The sequence below is a fragment of the Nesoenas mayeri genome, assembly GCF_963082525.1.
Source record: "Nesoenas mayeri genome assembly, chromosome: 11".
Lineage (NCBI taxonomy): Eukaryota > Metazoa > Chordata > Aves > Columbiformes > Columbidae > Nesoenas > Nesoenas mayeri.
In genome coordinates, this window is record NC_137563.1 from 19840386 (window position 1) to 19859461 (window position 19076).

At 46.6% G+C, this 19076-nt stretch overlaps 1 protein-coding gene across 1 annotated transcript in view; it reads left to right on the forward strand.

Moving 5' to 3' along the window:
• HCN4 (hyperpolarization activated cyclic nucleotide gated potassium channel 4) overlaps positions 1-19076 on the forward strand; it is a 92720-nt gene that overhangs the window by 45997 nt on the left and 27647 nt on the right. Inside the window, exons 3-4 of the mRNA XM_080350900.1 lie at positions 9644-9805; positions 18404-18622. Coding sequence (XP_080207026.1) covers positions 9644-9805; positions 18404-18622 — 381 coding nt within the window. The remainder of the gene's footprint in view (positions 1-9643; positions 9806-18403; positions 18623-19076) is intronic.

Here is a 19076-nt window from a genome sequence, read left to right on the forward strand (position 1 = left end):
GTTTGCGCTCTGTCAGCAATCTGTTGAGGTCCCCCAAAAGATGATTCAGATCTTTTCTGGAAATACTCAGGCAAGCCTCAGTCAAAGCAATTTAGGGAAAAAACCCAACACTAACAAAGCAATTTAAATTTGCACTACTGGGGACCAAAGAGTAGCCTGGCCAGCAAGCAAACCTGCTTTTTCTGAATTTGTCCAGGGCTGCAGTGAAAACTGTTCATCACCGTGGTGTGAAGTGCACCCGTCGTTTCATCTGCCATTGCTGAAACGTTGCTAGCAAGAAAAAGTGCCCAACGGGGATCAATGGAGACTGTGCAGGCAAATGCTCAGCCTGTCTGCAAATCAGGCCGTGTGCTGAGCATCCTCAGGCTGCGAACTCTGGGCTCTGTTAAAACACAGTGTCACCGAGTTCACAGCCACAGGAGCTTTTGCATTATCTTTGCTCACACACTCTGCCTCGTGGCACGTGGAACCATCCAAGTGTCCAGGCCTGCCAGGCCGCTTCTTTTCGTGGGTCTTACAATTGCTAACAGTATAAGAAGTCAAGGGATGGAAGTTGTGCTTGGTTGCCGTGGTTGTAATTGAATTAAGCTAGAGGACTGAGTTAGGTGGAAGGTTCGCAGCCTCCCTGCAGAATGCGAGCTGTGCTGTAAGCATCAATAGTTTATGCTTTTGTACATAAATATAGTCAAACGTAACATGCTACCAGCGTTTTGGCCGATGCCCTGATCTCTGTGTGCTGCTTCTATAGGGTCCTCCATGGCTATGGATCCACAGGCCAGATTTCTGTAGGGACAGAGCCTATAAACTTGTGCTTCAGCCTGCTCAAGCCCGTTCTAGGGTGAGCTGGAGGCCTCACCTGCCTGTGCAAATGTTGCTTTGTTAATGCAGAGAAAAGCGTTTTGAAGACGAACAGGCACATACTGATTCCATTGAGGAATTTTTTGGCTCAGCATCTTTCAGTTCACTCTTACAGATATCCAAATAGGGCTGAATAATGGGTTAATATGTGTGTGCTTTGCTCTCTCAATTGAAATGCAAGATGCATTAAAGAAGTACTAATTGATGAAGAGTAAACTGCATGGGTTCTGCAGTTCTTCAGCAAGTTTGTACTTACTGGGCAGGACATAATGGGTTTATATGATATCCCAGGTGGTAGTCATATGAATCCGTACATACGTTAAGTGATAATCTTAGATTTTTAAAAACCTGTTAGGAATCTTAAACTAAAAAATTCAGCTGTGACTGAAAGAAATATAAAGATAAAGGTCACTGCTAATTTCTTTTGAGAAGACAGTTTTCTTTCTCATTTGAAGGGTCTGTTCTCTTGATGTGATTTCCTTTCTCTCATGTTCTGGTTGTGTGTTTATGGATACAAATACAGCTGGCAGTCCCTAGGTCTCTGGGTCAGGCTCGTTCATGTCCGTAAATGGGGACGGGAAGGCACTGTGGCAGACCAGATGTTCATTTAGTCCACTCTCCTGCTCTTAATAATCAGCAAATGTTTCAGTGGGGGCACGCGATGAATTCCAAAACAACAGCTATACATTAATCTGCTCACAGGTAAGATTTATTCCTCAGGGTTTTTTAAGCACTGAAAAGGAAGAATATAAACAGATTTTTTTAAAGTTATTTTTAGTCAGCCATTTATTTATTTAGGCATGCATTTAATATCCTGCCAAGTTCCTGGCCCAGAGGATTACATGATACTGATGTCTTTCTGGGATATTTGTGTCTTACCTGCCTGGCAGCATTTTCTCCCTGGACCAAACAGTCCCAGAAGGTGTTCTATAATATAATTACTGTTTTTTAACTCCTACCCCTTAATCAGGAATCTTTGAACTATGGTAAAGCCATCCGTCAGTGGAAGGCAAACAGCTTCACAACAGTATGTGACAGCACCCAGCTCTGACACCTGGTGTTGCTGCTGGGAGGAAAGACCATGGGGATCCCCTTCCTCAGAACACCTATTTATATGAATTTGTAATTCACTTGCTGAAAATAGGTCTGTGCTCCAATGGAAGGGGTGTCACTGACCTAGGTAATAGCATAACCTGATCAATGTTGCCATGAGTGCTTTGTTTCATTACTTGTCCATTCTAACTGTTTTAATTGACTTTGTCCCTGGTAGCTCAGTGCACTCAGGGAGTGTTTTCCCCCTTAGCTCAGTGAATTTTTGATCAGACCACAACCGAGGTCCTTCTGACACAGTCTGCAGCCTGGACTCACCTCCATGGTCTGACTCATGCAGCAGTTACCTCATCTTGCTGCTCGATACCTGCGCCTGGTCCGGTCCAGCCTCTCCCCCCACTCTGAGCTCCTCGATGCCGTGTCCAGGCTGTGACAGGTGTCACCTCTTACCCTGTGCTACCCATGTTTTCCTAATGCCCACTTTCAAACCAGTTACATTTCTCGTCTCCTTCTCAGATATTGATGCTTCCTTTCCTCTCAACCTCCCAGATATTTCTTTCCCTAGGCGTATCTATGTATAGCTACTGAGCTAGACAGACCTTTTGCCTGATGACTGTGGTCATTCTTAAACTTCCAAAAAAGCCTGTGACCTATTTCCAGAAGTGATTCATTGCCAGCCTCTCGTAAGAGCTACAATTCCCAAAGATGCAGATAAGAGCCACGAGAGATTTAAAAAAAAAAGCCTAGGGAGGTAAGATATCTAATTCCCACAGAGAGCGAGACACCTAACCTACTTACAGCTCTAGGGGCTTGAGTTTTTTTCTCCAAAAGCATTTAACTATATCAAGAGATACTGCTGCAAACCTGAGCGGTAGGCATATGGAACATAAGCCCCATTGAAAAGCAAAGGGGTGCATCCTTCAAAGTTATAGAGGTTCATAAAAAAACCCTGGCCCCAGTCCTTGCATCGCTGTTCTGGGACACATTCCCTGGGAGGTGACAATGCCGTTGTCCCTCTGTGCTGGTGGCACTGGCCAACTCCTGTCCCTCTTCACTAGCATCCATGGGAGGCTCCCAGCTCAGGTCAGTGCAGGCAGAATCCAACCCTGAAGATTTTTCCCTAGAGATTTAAAGAAAACGATGCAGGAAAGACAGTCGTTCGAGTTGTGCTAGAAAATATTTTTAAAAGTCTGTGGCGTGTTGCCGTGGTGACGAAAGTTCTTAAAATGCTGAAGATTAAAGTCGAGGCTGGGAATGGTGGCATGGGGAGGGGAAATGGGGCTGTTGTCTTGACAACCTCCACTCTGAGAGTGCAAGAGGCAAAACACATGGTGGTGGTGGGATCTTTGGGGTTTATATATATATCTATAAACATCTGCCGTTTACGCCAGCTTTCTCAGTGCTAATTAGTCCTGCTATTTCACCTTTCTCTGCTGTGAATACTTTCCAACAGACACAAGTCTCTGAGGGAGAAGGCAAGAAGAGTTAGATCACCTTGGGAGCAGGCAGAGCCTTGCATCGTGTTCTGACAGACCTTTAACAGGCTGCTGCAAGATCACTTCTCCCTGCCCCGTGTGCACATACACACTCCGGCTTGTCCTGGCACTGAAGTGGCTGTTTATGACCATCAAGGGGACCTGCTTGGGCTCCAGTTAGTCAACAAAATACCTGGGCAGTGGTTAGAGCAGGAGATCAAAGCTGGCATCCCTAGATTTGACTCCAAACTTTCCTCTCAGATTTCTCTGCAACCTCTGGGAAGTGGCTTTTGTCTTTTATATGCCTCATTTTGCCCATCTAGAATAATGGAGATCACACATTCGCTGGAGATATTGAAGCATACCAGATTAATGTCAGCCGAGCCCCTTGAGACCTTCAGATGAAATCTGCCACAGCAGCACAAAGGATTATTGTATTTTAAGTGTAAAATCTACTTGGGTATCTCTCTTAACACCTGGCACTCGGTGCACTTCTCTCAAACTCGCTGTTCCAGGCAGCTCTGAGACAAGCACACTCCATAATATGTTCCCCCGTGAGTGTTAAACCTAATGAATCACAGACCCGAATCTCCTCTCGCACTGACTCAAGGCAGCATCAGCAACTCTGCTGACATTGATTATGTCATTTGGTGCAAAGCAAGCATAAAAAGAGAATCAACCCCAAACTCTGGCCTTCATCTAAAACTTGATCTTCTGGCTATAGTTTTCCTTGCTGGCACAGCAAAAAGCAGGCAAAACCAAATCTCACACTGTCTCAAACTGTTGAGCGCATCCCTGATTCTGCACGCTGCTTGCAGATGTATCTGTGCGGCACAGATGACTTCCCATCTCCAGCCCATCTGCTCTGTGCTGGCTGGTGCTTTCAGCGTTGTCCCAATACAATCTGGATCTCGAAGCTCCCTCTCTCCCTCCTGTACCATTGCGCCGTTCTGCCAAACACATGGTGATGAGCACGGCGCAAAGCTGTCTGACCCAAAGCTGATCCTTCGTAAGGGACTCCTGCTTCCCAGTACACTCTGGAGTTGTAAATAAGCCCAAACTGCTGTCCTTTACATAATTTTTCTTCCTTAACTAAACCCCTTTTCAGCAGGCCAGCCTGAGCAACAGTTGCCTCAGAAATTCAGACTTTGGATGTTTTAGTGGCAAGAGCAGCATTAGCAGCATTTTGTCGCTTCCAAAACAACCAGATGTGTGTCCCGGTGAGTTACTCAAGACAACAAACCTTTTGTAGTAAAATTAGTTTATGTTTTGGCACAGCTTAGGCATGACATTACTGGAATAATGAATAGAAAGTTGGGGAGGGTGAGGAAGGAGCAAGTAGAGGGGTTGTTGATGCATTTCTCCTTGCAGCATCAAGGAGAGGGGAAGAGCAACTGAGATGTTTTGCTTTGCTTTGCTGAAACATTGTGTTTCCCAGCAGTGTGGGTTTCCTCAGCAGGCTGGATTTCTTGGGGAGCTGCCCTTTCTTTCTCAACTCAGATTTTTATGTGTGTCCTCACAGTGTTTGAGTTGCTCGGGGCTTTTTGCTCTGTGTGAGCCTTGTGTATGCTAGAGCTTCCACGCTTCGGTGCTTCAATGTGCATAACGCTGTGTGGGCCTGGAGAGGATTTTTCCTCCTGGGGAAGCCCATCCTGCGAGCTCCACATGTTGTTTGTCTTTCTCCTTGCTCCAGCCTCCCAGGACAGAGCTGCACGCCAAGGCTCCCAAACCCTTCCTCTCTTACGTGGGTTGTGTCAGTCAAGACTTGCTGAGTGTGGAGAAGGTGACGTTTTGGCCCTTGCCACTAGAATTTGCGCTGATTCGTGGTAGTGATCCCTAAAGGAGAAAAACCACTGGTTTTGTGATGAGCTGCCTTTAGTTTGCACATTGGCCAGAATGAGTAAGAGCTTAAACTGTTGTCCAGTCAGTTCTTGGAACTAAACAGGATGAGGCCCAGTCATGATGCGGGTACTTAGTACAACCACCCTAGAGTAATCTAACAGTATTTTACGCTCAGAAAAGCTCTGCACAGCAACCACCTGTCCCCAGTATATCAAGAGATTAGCACTGGGATTTGAAAAGGCAGCTAATGCCTCTATGAGGAAAATGTATTTTTACCTCTGTTGTTATCTACAAAGGCCAAGAAAGGAAGAATGAAAGACATCTCAACTTTCTCCCCCATAGTTCACAAATACTCTTCTGAAATATAAGTAAATATGTATTTCCTTACAGCAGAACAACCTTAACTGTGACTAGAGCACTCAGAATAACATATGACACTGTTTTGATTCTCTTTTGACATTTGTGTTTCCTTTTAAGGTCTTTGGTTTTTTGAAGCCATAAATTAAGAGTCAATTCTTTGCTTTCTGTGAAGCTGGAATAGTGTCATAGCTACTTGATTATCCACAGGGGCTTTATCACAGTTGTTTATTAACCATAGCGAGGATACAGACACCAGCACTGGCTCAGGACCTGCAGGCTCTCTTAGTTTGCAAGTGCTACAGGAATACTGATGCACCATGGCTTTCAAAGAGCTGAGAAATTCTGGTGACCCGTTGGTGTGGGCAGCCACACCAAGCTGCGTGCCAACAGAAAACAAGGCGCCTAATTAAACATACGAGTTGGACTTCAGGCAAAGCCCTTGTTTCACTGCCAGAGCTGGGTCCCTACTTCTCCAAGGTGTCCTTGATTTCTTCCAACCCATGGGAGCAGGCTGGAGGAATCCTGCTGCAGTACACAACTGTACGCAGCCGTTTGGGGCTGACAAGATTTCAGATTCATACTGATGGGATCCCGGTAGCTTGTTCTGTATTAGCAGGATTTCCAAGATGGAGTTCTTCTCTAAGTAGAGATGACTTTGTTGAGGAAAGTTTTGGTTCCCAAGCTGTTTTTTCAGAAAGCATTGCAAGCATTGCAAGAGACAGCTTTGTAACAGAGATTCTGAAGACACAGGTTGTTTTGGACAGTCAAGAAGCAGGGATATTAGCTCTATCAGATAATACCCTTGGAAAGAGGTGCCTTTAAGTGTGAATCCATGCTTTTTCCTTCTCCTCCTCGCTCCCCTTTTCCCAATCAGAGGCAGCAGAAAGCCAGAAAGCACAAGCAGTCCCAGGGGCAGAAGAAGCTCTGAGACCCAGCCTGGATTGTGTTACAACACAACAAGAAAGCCCTGAGTGTTAATGATGAGAACCAGAGAAGTTCCATTCACCATCCACATTCCTCTGCTCGTGGCCCAGCTATTCTCAAATGTTTCTTCCCCCTGTCTCCCTGGTGAGCTCCGGACTGCTTAAGGGCACTGCAGCTCTGACTTAGACACTCTCCAGCACACCAATGGAGTTAATATTCCTGCAACACAGCCACCCATTTACACGAGGAGCTTCTTCTCAGTTATTCCTGTATGCCACACAGTCAGTGTTTCTTGTTTTTCTCTTGCACGTGAATGCAAATGTATTCCAGGGAGTGGGCCAAAGCTGGTAACTCCTGAGACTGACATTTGAAATAGGATTTGTCTCACCTGCACTTCAGACATTTACAGTTGGAGTTCATTATTTAGGCTTACTTTATGGGCAGCAGAAACAGGAATTCCTGTGTATGATTAGCGCATCTCCTTCTCTGGTAAATAGGTGCCACAAATTAGATGTCCTACCCTGGACACTGGATGTGTGTTTCCATCCAGTGGCTCTAATGATAGGTTAGTTCTCAAGGTTTGAAGACGCTGAAACCACCACTTCCTAAATCCCTGTCCCTGGCTGCAGTTCGCTGGGTTGCAGGAGGCCTGCAGCTCTTTAAAAAACACACATAGATAGGAGAGGAAAAGTCATTAGCACAGTAAAACCCTGGCGATACAAAAGATCCATTCAGTGATCCTTCTGCAAACTGCTGCTCTGGCTTTGTTAAAAGCATAGCCCATGGCTGTCGCTCAAATAGGCTGGATTCGCTTTGAGTTATCTAAATGAGAATGATCATTTCTGCAATGGGAAAAAAAAAGGTGAAACCAGTAGGAATTATTCTTTAGGAATTATGCGCTCAGCTTTCATATTGAGTCGGCATTGAAAGTCAGATTTCCTAGAACAGCCTTTCATGCGGTACTTTGGATATTTTCTTCTCTTCAGCCCAGAAATATCGCTAGAATGGCCTTTCTCACACCAGGTGACACTGTGGACTCTACCTGCATCTTGAATGTGGTGGAAATAATGGGCTTTAGAAGCAGTTAACCAAAACATTCGTCCTTGTGGTTTCCAGCGCCCTTCTCTGGCTCCCTCCCGGTCCGAGTTGAGCACGTTGGCATCTGTCAACACGTACGAGCTCGTGGCATCCCGATTAGGTGGGGAAACAGAAATTCAAATTGAATGGTTAGCTCTGACAGCAGAGCGATGAGCCAGTTCAGCTAAACCGACAAACCTCGATTCCTTTATTTTATAACAAAAGTTTTCTGCCTTTTTAGCTGCTTGAACCAACTTGCAATGGGATCTGGGCAGGCTGATCCTTGGTCTGGGCAGATATGACGGGTACATAGGTGTTGAGCACTCAGGTTTTGCTAGATGTGCTGCTCCCTGCGGTTTCAGTCCCTGTTGCAGCAAACCGCTGTCTTCTCTAAGCCTGTGTCAGTGTCTCTGTGCCTTTTGGCCCACTGCCTGGTGCCCCATAAGAGAGTTTTGTTTACAGATTTATTTTCCATCTGAAGAATGGATAGTTAATGCAGGAAGAGAGCTGGGACATGCAACCTCATCTGCTTCATAGTGCTCTTGTTTACTTCCTCCCATTCCTCTGCTTTTTGTTCCCTTCCATTCAGTCCAACCAGAATGTTGTGTCACCAGACTGCGGGCTGGGCTGCAAACCAGCCGGGCTGGATGTGCCTCCCGAGAAGGCTGAGCTCATTCCGCTTCATTCACACACAACATTCCAAATATTTCACTCCTCCTCTCCCAGAAACGGCAAGACCGCATGTGGGGAGATGTGATTAACGTTTCTTCAGGTGAAGCTCTAGGGCAGGACACATTGGCAGAGCTGGGACATGCCTAATAGTCCTCTGTCCATCACATCTCTGTCACAAATTGCCATGGTGACACAGCACCATGTGGGAGAGGATGCCAGGTGTGTTTGGGGTCTCTGTTTTCAGGGTGGTACAGTGAACTTCTTTAGCTGGAAAGCCAGCACACTGTGAGGACTGGTCCTTACTGGATCCAAACCATTGCCCAGCGACGGGTTGAAGGTCTCGTCTCTTCATGAACTGTGTTAATGGCAAAAGAGGCCAGAAGGTGGGCTCTGTGCCGACCCACACTCACCAGAGCCCAGCTCTCCTCACTGTGGCATGTTGTACAGAAGGGAAATCCAACGTTGAGTCTATATGTGGTTCAGTAGAGCAGTCGCCGGCATGCCCTGTGTGTCTAGCTGTCATCACAAAGCTGGCCATAAAATGACAAGCACCCCCAAAACTCCAAAACACATCACCCATAGGGAAAAAAATAAGTGTCCCTCAAGTAATTCTTGATTGTATGTGCCGCTTTGATAATAGGTCACCTGGATTTCTCAGTGTGCCCTGCTATGGCCAGTACTGTGGACAACGTGGCCATAAACTCCGTTTGCATTAGAGAACTGGCTGCAGAGATGTGGTTGCACCTGCCTGTTTCCAGGTTTCTGGGCTTCTTTGCTAAGAACTGTTTACAGCTCTGCCACGTTTCTCTTTTCCTTGCACACCTGCACATAAGACTGGAAGTGATATAGCTGCAGAATACAAGAAAAACAAGAAAATGGTTGATTCAGATCCTCTTCTAGAAGTCTCTGCTGAGTTTGAGGCCATTCTTTCTTGCGTTTGATATTTGCAGGGACTGCATCTGCCGTGCAGTACAAAGACAGCTTCCACCATGGGTCAGTGCCCAGCACACATTCACCAAGAGCAGAAATCAAAGAAGGGCATTGCAGTTAAAAAGATGTAATGATAGAGTTTATTTCTGAGGAGTGGCTGGTGTTCCAGAAATATTTGCAACCAACTTATTTTATAAAATTAGTTACAGAGCTTTTAATATAAATTAGAAGGCAAAATCAAAGGGCAGAAAGGATGAATGACTATGATTTTGTGTTTTGGTTTTTAATCTGTTTTTCAGCTGGTTCTGCTTGCATGCTGTGATTGACCTGAGCTGAGCTGATGCAGCCTTTTCTGCTACTTTAGCAAGGTTCTTGACCCTGATACTGCATTTAATTATGTTGGGTTGGTCGTTTGGGGACCTGCCATCTAATCCGCTCCCTCTTGGCCCCTGCAGATCTTCCACATGACCTACGATCTGGCCAGTGCGGTGGTGCGGATTGTGAACCTGATCGGGATGATGCTGCTGTTGTGTCACTGGGATGGCTGCCTCCAGTTCCTCGTGCCCATGCTGCAGGACTTCCCCGACGACTGCTGGGTGTCCCTCAACCGCATGGTGGTAAGTGCCTGGCCTAAACCCAGGCCCTCGATCATGGCATCGACCTCCCAGCGCTAACGTGGCACCCTCCAGCTTCCCATCTAAACCCATGTCCTTTTAGGGCATTTCTCCACTCTCCAGCAGTGTGTTCAGGTGGGATCCCAGTACATATTCTGCCACACCACCCACAATTGTGTGGATGAAGTTTTGTATCAGTCTGGACTCAACGTGCCTGGGGTTTCTTCCTCTTATTCATGCCTCTGCCTCAGCCAGGAACAGCTACCTTAGAGGTTCTTAGTTTGGCAAAAAATGAGTGAAAGATACAAAAAAGCACTAGGACTTTCCACAGACAGAGGCTGAAAAGCCAGGGCAACCCCTAGGAGGCAGCAGGTACGTTTGTAACATTAAGGTCATTTGGAAAGACCACCATTCAAATACGTCATGTAGATTTGACATTAGTGAGAAGAAAATTAAAGAACTGCTTTGTTCCAAAACAGTACCTCTTCAGCACCCGATCAGGGTTCATGCAGAGGTTCACATCCACAGATGGTATGAGATATTTTCTGCAGCTCAAAATTTATAAGACTTCTTTTTAATAATTTGGCTACTTCATGGCATTCTTTAAAGAAGACCTTGAATTCGAATTAAAGGTATTCACCTTGATGTTCTCTCACAGTCACTAAGTTTCCTTACCTTGCCACAGACAATTTATCCAAATCTTGTATGTGTTGGTCTGGATTTCCATGGAGTACCACGTTACAAATGCTAGGGACCTGGCATAGGAAGGATCCTTCTTCTGGCTGCTCGCTCATGCCAAGGAACATTTTGTGGGCATGGAGGCTCCTTTTAGGCAGTCTGTGCGTCTCAGGGACGCAGAGCAGGAACCAGCCCCATCAGAGCCTGCCTAAAGCAGAAGGCAGGAGCCAGGCTCCCTCTCCTGGCAGGAGACAGCAAAGAGCAAGAATGGAAGCTTTTCTTCTGGGGTCTGGGCATCCTGAGCCAAGGGCAGGAGGCAGAGGGGGTCCTAGAGCCATGGCTGGCTCTGATCTGTATTTCCCATTGCTGATCCCAAGGAAAATGGAAGGGTGGATCACCCACACTTCACCCCAGGGAGCTGCACAATATCCCATTAGAGTGGGATGAAGCATTCTGCCAAGGCACAGTTCAACCTCCCTTTGCCAGACTTCCCAATAACGTCCCAAGCTGTGCTGCTCACTCTGCTATTTACTGTGAGGGAGATTTGTACCATATGGTAAATGCACGGGGAGTTCACGGTACCTTTCAGCCATCTCGCTGAGAATTCAGGATCTTTTATTCAAAGGGACAATGTCCAGTTGATTAGGCAGCAAAAACTGACAAAGCTTAAAAAATTGCCTCTTATTGCAGCTCTTAACCTCCGGATTCCCCCAGCCAATTTCTTCTTAAAAAAAAATATATAATCAGGCACTTGGGCAGAACAGAACAAATGTAAAATGTATAAAAGAACTGCCAGCTTCCCATGCCTCCCACATGCAGAGCTGTGGGCACATGCTGCCCATGCCTGAGAAGAGTGAGCATCCACGAGAAAGTCGTCTGTTTGGTGTTTATTTATTCATTTCTTCCCTCTGCAATAATCGTTCACTGCCTGCTGTTGAAAGGCGCCAGACTGACAGTTCTGGAGACTAGAGTCCTTTATTTATCTCCAGCAGAAGAACAACCCATGTAGCAGCTGCCTTATCTTCCCCCATGCTGCCTTTTTATTATTTATATGGCAGGAGCAATGAAAGATCAGGGCACCATTGTGCTTGTGCTATTCGGGTTCAAAAGGACATAGAGCTTTTCGTCCTGGAGAGCTCAGAGGTGCAGACAAAAATCATCCTCATCCCATGAAGTGGCTTGGCCATGGTGGCCTTGCAGGACAGCTTCGGAGCAGCAGGTTTGGGTCGTGTTTCCTTTACCTTAACACTGGGGGTGGAGGCTCCTGTCTGATGGCAACAACTTCTTTTGATTTTCCCATCTGACCCTGGGGGAAGAGGTGAAAGCCAGGATTGCAGAGTTACACACCTGGATGGAAGCTGCAACACAAACTGCAGAGTGACATGAAGAGTCAAAACAACCAGGTCTACTGGTAACTGGTGCATGAAGAACCTTCACAGAACCAGCAATGACGGACACGCATGACGGGGGGAAGAATAATCGCATGGCTGGAGCACTGACTGAAAGCAGAGCAGCTGGGTTCAGTTCCCAGCTCAGTTCGGTGTGATTCCAGGCGAGTCAGATGGGGGGCTCTGAGAGTTGTTTTCCTTCCCCAGGTACTTTCTTGAAAGGTGGCAGGAGACAGGGCATAGAAATAAAGTCGGGGGTGAAGATGCCTCCCACAGGCAGGAGGGCTCAGCAGAGTCTTCAGGACAGGCAGAGTAGACAGTTTCTTTCCAGAGCAGAGCTGTACCAGGCAAAGACTCATGCTGCAGTAATTGTCTTCCAGCCTTGAGAGCCTGTGAAGCTGGGAATTAAACTTGCCTTGTGTGATTTTTTTTCTGCTTCTCCTCTGCAGCTAAATCACCTTCACTTTTTCCACTTAATAAAAGTGGGAAAAAAAATATATGTATTATCTCAGTGACTGTCTCAGAAATGGAGCCTCATGAAACTGGGATGAAGAACTTGAGAGATGATTATATGCCTCACTTCAGCTCCAGAAGCTGTACAGGAATATGCCAGCCCCAAAATAGCTTGGTTTTAGAATATTTAACAAAGAGAATAATTAGTTCTGGAATAAGATAGTTTCTTCTCACAGTAAGGTTTCTGTCCCCTAATCTCCTGAGAAGATTTCCAGATGTGTTAGTGGGACCAGCAATGGATGTGGATGGCGTCACTAGTGCAACAACTTACATAGTGTTTATACCAAAGTAATATTAGAGGTCACTGAGTCAGGAAAAAAGAATAAAACGGTGGTTTGGGCTGTTCTCAGACTTTGGTGCCAAGATCTTGCTGGTAGTTTCCGTTTCTCTGTTGGAGAGCTGTGATGGACAGGGTTGGGAGGCCAGGGTGGCACCTGTCTGTGACGGAGTCAGTAGGCTGGATTTGGGGACATTGTGTACTGACCTGGTCACGGCTCCGAGGAGATAAATATCCTTGGTGCATGACTGCCCTAATTGCACACAGGAGCCAAAAAGCTGGGATGGAACCACTGTAGGAAAGAAAGGAATGTTCTGGAGCTGCTACAGCCAAGGGGAGCTGAGGGTGAGGTGCCAAATGCTTTGGAGGCTTTCTCCTTGAGTATGCTGGTGCTGCTTTTCCACTGCTCCGGAGTTTCCCACCCAGCCACTTGGCAGTTCATAAAACCAGCTCTGATTCTGGTGTAGCAGGGAAAGAAGATTCATCACCTCTCATCTCCTTCCTAAAGGTTTGATCTTCTTCCAGGGGACCTGTGAAGGGTCTGCTGTTGCCAAAATCATATCAGGGGCTCGATAAATCCCCGAGTCCAATTCATCTTGGTGTTTTCTACATGCTCTGTGTTTCATCTTTAGCAATTGTCAAAGGACTCTCTGTAGGACTTCTTTCTGAGCTGGCTCTGAAATGGTAGGGAAGGATGTTTTCAGTATTAATTGCTCACCCTCAATCTCATAGGCTTCAGCATTAGCTTCCCTACAGGGCACGTTATTAAAAAGAGAAACGCTAGTGAGTCAGCTGCAGAGCATCTCCCCAAGACCCTTTCCTGGCAGCTTCGCATCAAAAGACTCTGAGCTCTCCTGAGACCCAAAAGCTGCTGGAAGCACGTGGCTCCCTCCCTTGGGTATTGTGCTGAACTGATAAACCCTGCAGGGAAGGCAAATATCCCCATGTCAAATGCAGCGACCTTGCATAGGAAATACTAATTATCTTCCCTTCTACCCAAAGAGGGAGAGAAGCATTCCTTTTGAGCTTATACCCCCCTCCCTGCCACCCAACACATTATTGTGGTGTTGCTTATAGAAAGGAGGAAGAGAAATTGATGCAGCTTGTGTTGTGGAATTCAGATCTCCCGTGTGATTCCTAACCACCCCCCAAGCTTCTGGTCATTCAGATCCCTCATATCCTCACCCAGCAGCCATATCACAGAATACTTCAAGTTGGAAGCTGTGTAGTAGATTCTCATGTTTTACAAAATCTAGTAGGGCTGCTTCACAATGGGAAATGAGCCAGGAGCCAAGGGTGGCCCTTGCACAGGCAGTGCCCTCACCCACTATGGCTCAGTCCTCCCAGGGAGTCCAGGTGGAAGCAGCAGGAGATGGGATCAGAGGCAAGGCTGGAAACAAAGTTAAACAGATGTTCAGGGCCGAAGACCGGGCAGAGGTACAGCCAGCTCAAGCTAGGCCTGGATGCCCAGGCCTGAGCTGAAACGGAGCTCCAGGAGCCATGGGGGCATGGGCTGACTGGGGCAATTAAAACATACTGGTGTACTCAGAGTCCTGAGAAATCTTCTCTTCTGATAGATGAAGGCCGTGCAAAGCTCTTCTTTGAAATAAGCCTAGAACAGGCAAGTTCTGTCCGATGTGAAGTCTGACCCATCATCTCAATTTCTTGTCCCCCTATTCCCTTCCTCTAAACTGGATGGGAAGGTCTGTTTTCCCTGCCCAGCAGCTACACTGTTGTCCACAGAAAGGCAGTGATGTTCAGAGGCCTTATTTCACAGCTTGATGTGAGTGGTGTGCAGTAGCAAACCTCGAGAAACAACTTCTGGCCAGATAAGTCACTGTTCCCACAAACGTCGGAGTTCACAAGACTGAAATATAGCCTGTCACTACAGACAGCTCCTTAATACTGTGAAATGTTAGTGGCATAAAACAGACATAACATTGTGCCCATTGTGCCCCTACCTCAAGAATTTGCCAGTACTTCTCTGTGTCCTTACTCCTCTCTGTCTAGTCTTCTCCTGTGAGGGTTCAACCAGGTGCACTCACATATACATCAGACTCAGAATATCCTATAAGACACCGTACTGTGTCTTTAGGTGCTTCTATAAAGTCCTGCAGAACATTACCTTTGAAGAGTTCCAGGAACATGTCTCCGAGTATTCAAGGATGGATCTGAACAGAGGCATTACAGTCCAGACACTAATCCCAGAGAAACCCTTATAGTCCTGCCAGTGTGGATGTTAAAAACAAGCTGGTGTGCGAAACCACTTCAAAGTGGCTTTAACTCCCTTTTGCAAATGCTCTTAGTGCCTGGGATGTGGCTGAAATAACATCCCTCTTGACTGTGTTCAAGCACAGATCTGTAGCTGCATTTTAGCTTGCTTTGAGGTCTGGTTAACATGGAGTTATTTTCTTTCTGCAGTTTAAGGCCTTATTTACCTACCCTAATGGACCATTTTGGCCACTCCAGTGTATATGAAGAAGTACAACCCTCCCATTGTGGGGACTGGCATATGTTGAGTATAGGAGTATGGCTTTTAGGGAAACAAGCTGTATCAGGATAAGGCACTGTGATGCCATTAAACTCGTGTCCGCAGTACATTTGGAACCACTTCTACTGGTCTGGCTTAAAGTACTGCATTCTGGCCCTGCCTGCTTATTCTGTGGGAAACAAAAAGAGTGCAGAGCAGGCCTAAAAACTACAGATATACTGAGACCTATAAGCAAAGAGTCATCCCATAGACTGTACCATGAGGATCCAGTGCTCTTTACAGATACTCAAAGGGCTCAGAGTTTGTGTCCTAAAGGTACTTGCTTGGAAAGGTTTCCCCTTATGGAAGTGCCTCTCTTGCAGCAGTCCTTGCTCTCTTCTCCCAGCAGACCGCATTGCTCAGGATGTTTTTAAATGCTCCGTGTTTTGCTCCAGCTCTCGCCCCTCGGTCTGTCATTACTCAGCACTCTGGGTCTGGCACGAAGCAGGCTGTCCTCCCGCGGAGCTCTGCTGCTGATGGCATTGGGGTTGTGACTCCTAAGTGCAGAGTTCCCAGGGAGCCAGGAGTTTCTGCAGGCTATGGAGGCACACTCATGTTGGACGTCGTGGTTTTGGATGACTAATTCCTACAAAACGCTGGCAAGCCTCCTCCTAAACAGCAAGTTGCTGGAAAAATGGCTTCTAAAACTTGAACCTGCCTGTTACCATATGCTCCTCTTAAGCTCTGATCATTTGTGGCCATTAAAGACTTTGGCAGCCAGTTTCCTGATACATCAAATTCCAGCTTAGCTATTCTTGTTCTGTCTCCCCAAATTCCCTTTTGAATTTCACCTTGGTATTTCTTTTATCGCTGTTCTCCATTCTGTTATGGAGATGCGCTGCCCTATTTAACTGCTGCCACACTGAACTCTGAAGGCAGCAGCATTTCTGCAGTGGCCTTTGAGAAGCGCCTGCATGGGAAAGGAATTAATTTAGCAAGGAAAGGACGGGACAGGACACTGCCCCAGTAAAGCTGTGAATGCGCTGCCCACCTGCATGGGTGATGCATCATTTTAAGCAAAGGTTGGTCAGGAGTGACTACTGCTGCCTGTTGTCTCAGGATGACGACTTCCCTGCTTCACATGGACAAGAGATGGGCTAAAGCCATGGAGTTCACAGCATTTGCTGTTCTGTAAGTGCCAGACGCATTGGCTTTGTGACTGCAAGTACCACAGGGCTGAGGGAAAGGGACTGTGTGTCAACAGTGTAGATGCAGGGACGCCTGTGTAAGGTGTGTGGGCTGCTTGATGCCTTCCCAAATCAGAAGTTGGTCTGCAATGTTACACAGAACCTGGATGGTGGAAAAACAGCCAACCCCCCTGCTTCTTTGGCCAGGTCTCTGTGAGCCACATACAGCCCTGGGTGAGACTGAGGAGCAGATTTGCTGCTTTGGTGCTTACACCTCGGGCAGCCCCTGTGGTCGGATCCTTCCTGCTGCCCTGTACAGGCAGCGAAGTGCAAATGCTCTTTGCCCTCACCCGTAGCTGTCTCCAATTTGAGCTGCAGCTCCTGACACACAAGACAACTGCATAACCAAGAATAGACACCAATGGCCACATTGTCTCTTGTCTGTTGATCAAGGGTAGTTTTTTCCAGTGCAGGAGGGGAACAGGTGCCTGCTTTGTTGGGGAGGTGAGCCCAGACAGGCTGGCGCCAGCGGGGACCAGTCTCTACCGGGGCTGTGAATGTGCCGCTTCTCCTGTGTCCGCTTCCTTGTCACTTCTGTTGCTTTGCCCTTCTCGTTGCAGCATGAATCAGGCCTGTCTTGCATAATGTAACTGAATATGGCCAGAGTAACGCTATTCCATCTTTATCCATGTGCTTATCTCCTAACCGAGCATTAACACCCTCCAGAGGTTCCAGCTCTCTGCCACAGCTCACAAACAGCAACAGATTCTCTTTACTACTTGTAAATTTACTGAAATTTTCCACCAACATTAGTGACACTGTTTGCAGAGAGGTCATCAACCATCCACCTGGTTGCGATTAGATCCCTCCAAGGAGGTGCCCAGTAAACTCCAGAGCTCCCAGCATGACCAGTCACTGGTGCTGGGGCTGCTGCATCTCTCTGAGTGGAGCTCACAAGAGTGTTGTCTGTCTGACAAGCCACAAACCAGACATTCTGTACAATGACCTTCTAAGTTGCCGTGGTATATGTATCTGCACAGCTATATCCATAATGTTAACACCTTCCTAGGAACAGAAAGATGACTGATGAATGTACAGGTTATGTGCTGCAATGGATGTCACTGTTGCAGAGGTATTTTTTCACATACCTTGTAACAGCAGTGTGTGATGACAGTGCATTTACTTTACAAGATTTTGTGGCAAGGACTTACCAGCATATAATATAGGATAGTAAATGTACCTTTAGCTGTTCCATGAACTCAGGCTAATCAGAATAATCATGAAACTTACGCTGTTTTTTCTCCCTATCCTATGATGTAATTGCTGAGGTACATCTTGTGATAGTTGCAGTGGGAGAGCACAGGGTGACCAGAAGAAGCCGTTGACTTCAGCTGGCTTCTCACAGTGGATTGTTGCATCTCTCAAATGAGACCATTTGTAGTTTTCTCAGCGCCCTGGAAAAAAAACAAAAAGGCAAAAGAAAAAACCCGAAAGCCCACCCTGTTTAACACCGAGAAGAACTTGCTGTCTGGGCATTATCCTCTTAATTTTCTGCCCTTCCCATCTCTTCAGGTAATGACCAGAGATCCTGACCATTTCTTAAATTGCTGGGGAGTGATTTTCCCCACTCTAAGATCTTGCTGCTGGCAAGCTTGCTCAGCCAGCTCCCTTCAAGTCCATTTCCCAGGGCAGTAATCATTTGCTTCAGTTCCTTCTCCCACACGTGGGTCATTTTGAAAACACCCCAATGCATCATCTCAGTTTATCCCAGGTTACCAGTATGTCAGACTGGCTGGCTTCTTTTCTGGAAAGTTTTGCTGGAAAGAGTACATGGAATCTGCAGAAACTCTGGCCAAAGTCAGTTGATGTCAGTTGGCTAAATTTGAGTTTTTTGTTTTTAAACCGAGAGTGCCCAGCCCTTACAAGCCATCAAAGAATTGAATTGCATGTTTAAGATATAGAGATGCCTTAAACATGGAGTTTTGGGTCTAATGTTAGGTATTCTTTTTCTGAAATGTGTTCAGCTTGGAGAATGTGTTGTCCCACTGCTAAAGCTTTGTCTGTCTGTCTGTCTGTCTGCCTCTCCAGAACGACTCCTGGGGAAAGCAGTATTCCTACGCTCTATTCAAGGCCATGAGTCACATGCTGTGCATCGGGTACGGGCAGCAGGCGCCCGTGGGCATGTCCGACGTGTGGCTCACCATGCTGAGCATGATTGTTGGCGCCACCTGCTACGCCATGTTCATTGGCCACGCCACAGCCCTCATCCAGTCGCTGGACTCCTCGCGGCGTCAGTACCAGGAGAAGGTAAGGACTGGGCTTTGCAACCCTTCTGTGAGCCGGGGTGGTTTATGCACTGGCTGCAGGAAGCCAGAGCTGTGAGTGATCCACGCAAGAGGCCAAAGGTGCCGTGTCTTCGTTTATTGGGAATTCATACCCATCCATTCACCCAAGCAGACCCTTAGGAGGAAGTAGATGCAAGATTAGATGAATAATAATCGGGCAAGCTGTCTTTTTAGATAAACTTCATCAATGTCACTGGTATCTAAAATTGTAAATCACTTTTTACTTTCCGAGATCTTGTTTCAAATCCCAAGTGAACGTTCCAGAATGTGCAGCTTTTGTTTAGCAAGTACTTTCTTTAAAACTATCCAGATTATTTACTTTGGTGCTCGTGAATGAGACTACGTAACAAACTCCAAAGCACAGATCAAAGCTCAGGAGCACCGAACAGGTTCCCCAAGTAGCTATCAAATTAATT